At 36.3% G+C, this 1,525-nt stretch overlaps 1 protein-coding gene across 1 annotated transcript in view; it reads right to left on the bottom strand.

Moving 5' to 3' along the window:
- LOC106102150 (CD109 antigen) overlaps positions 1–1,525 on the bottom strand; it is a 21,234-nt gene that overhangs the window by 9,387 nt on the left and 10,322 nt on the right. The window contains exons 15-16 of the mRNA XM_013281560.1: positions 1,031–1,170; positions 462–625 (exon numbers count right to left, since the gene is read on the bottom strand). Coding sequence (XP_013137014.1) covers positions 462–625; positions 1,031–1,170 — 304 coding nt within the window. The remainder of the gene's footprint in view (positions 1–461; positions 626–1,030; positions 1,171–1,525) is intronic.

The following is a 1,525-nucleotide window of genomic DNA, read 5'->3' as shown; positions in this document are numbered from 1 at the left end:
AATACACCGACTAAAATAATACCTAAATCTTGTAAAAATTCTAATCTTATGCAATTAAACATATTTTATATATATGAGACGAAATTACCGTTTAGTTTTCAACGTAATTTATCGTAATTTTTACAAAACGAATAAAATTTCTGAAATATTGTTATGCGGGGAAATAATTTTAAATGATTTCTTCTGCCATAACTGTAAATGGCAACATTTTCCTTTATCTATACTAATATTATAAAGAGAAAAGACTTGTATTTTTGGATTGTTGTATTGTAATATCTCAAAAACTACTGGGGAGATTTTAAAAATTCTTTCAACATTAACTACGTTATCACTGAGTAACATAAGCTATACTTTTCAACATTTTTTTTAATTTAACGCGGGCAAAGTAAAATAAATTGGAACTGTTACAAGTCCTGGCTGCAGCATATAAGTTTTTATGATAATGAAGCGATAGCACGTACAAGTGGCCTCGTCAGTGCGGTCGGCGCAGTCGGGCATGCCGTCGCAGTGCTTGTCGCGCGGGTAGCAGCCGCCGTCCAGGCACTCCGCCAGCCCCAGCGACGCGTTGCACACGCTGTGCCGCCGCGTCACCGCCACGTCGCTGAACACCACCAGCCCTGCGTATCTGATACACCAACATACATTTATATCTGTACAAATTATTATTGATGGCCTAAAGTATTACCCTTAATGTACATTTCTATGTATTGGAAGCAACGTTGCACTTAATTGAAAATCTATAAATACACAAATTTTAATTCTAGATTTTTTTTGACGTTGTTTGATAATCAAATTGTTAGGTTTATTATGATTCCAATAAGTTTACATTAAGCTCCCATGGGAACGGGGTACCGGATTTTCGGTCTCCAAATAACTCTTATCATCCATCATCACTCCCTTCTTGATTGTCACCTTTCACAAAATCCATCCATCTCTTTCTAGGTGTACCCTTCTACATTCATAACTAACGCTGGTCTTGTTACATGCGATTCATCCCTCCCTCCCATACGTTTATATTAGGATAACATACTCGAACGTCCTGTTGGCGTCGATGCCGAAGCTGGATGAGGGGAAGTACACGAGGTGGTCGGGGTCGCCGAAGTGCGAGCGGAACGTGTAGGCGAACGTGCCGTTGCTCGACTCGTCGAAGTGAGACATCTTTGATATCACCTGCAAATATTATTATATTTTATATCCTGTTCAAAATCAAAACGTGAACTTTGCACACTAAAAGACTATCTATAAAGCTAAATAGAAGACGGCGATACTATTTGTGTCATATTTCAACACTAACTGTTGCTCGCAACTTTGCTTGATGAAATTAGTAATAATTAAAAACATAGCCTATGTTACTTACTATAAACTTAGCTTTTTAATGTTTAATTAATTTTTGAGATCGGCGCAGTAGTTTTTGTGTTTTCAATTCATACAAAAATACAAATCTTTCCTCTTTATAATATTAGTAATGATGTACAGATATAAGGTTTAGAATCGTTTATTTCCGCCAAATATATTAAAATTTAAA

This window comes from Papilio polytes, unplaced genomic scaffold (assembly GCF_000836215.1).
Source record: "Papilio polytes unplaced genomic scaffold, Ppol_1.0 DF823923.1, whole genome shotgun sequence".
Lineage (NCBI taxonomy): Eukaryota > Metazoa > Arthropoda > Insecta > Lepidoptera > Papilionidae > Papilio > Papilio polytes.
Note: the sequence above shows the minus strand (reverse complement) of the source record. Positions and strands in the feature narration are given on the sequence as shown.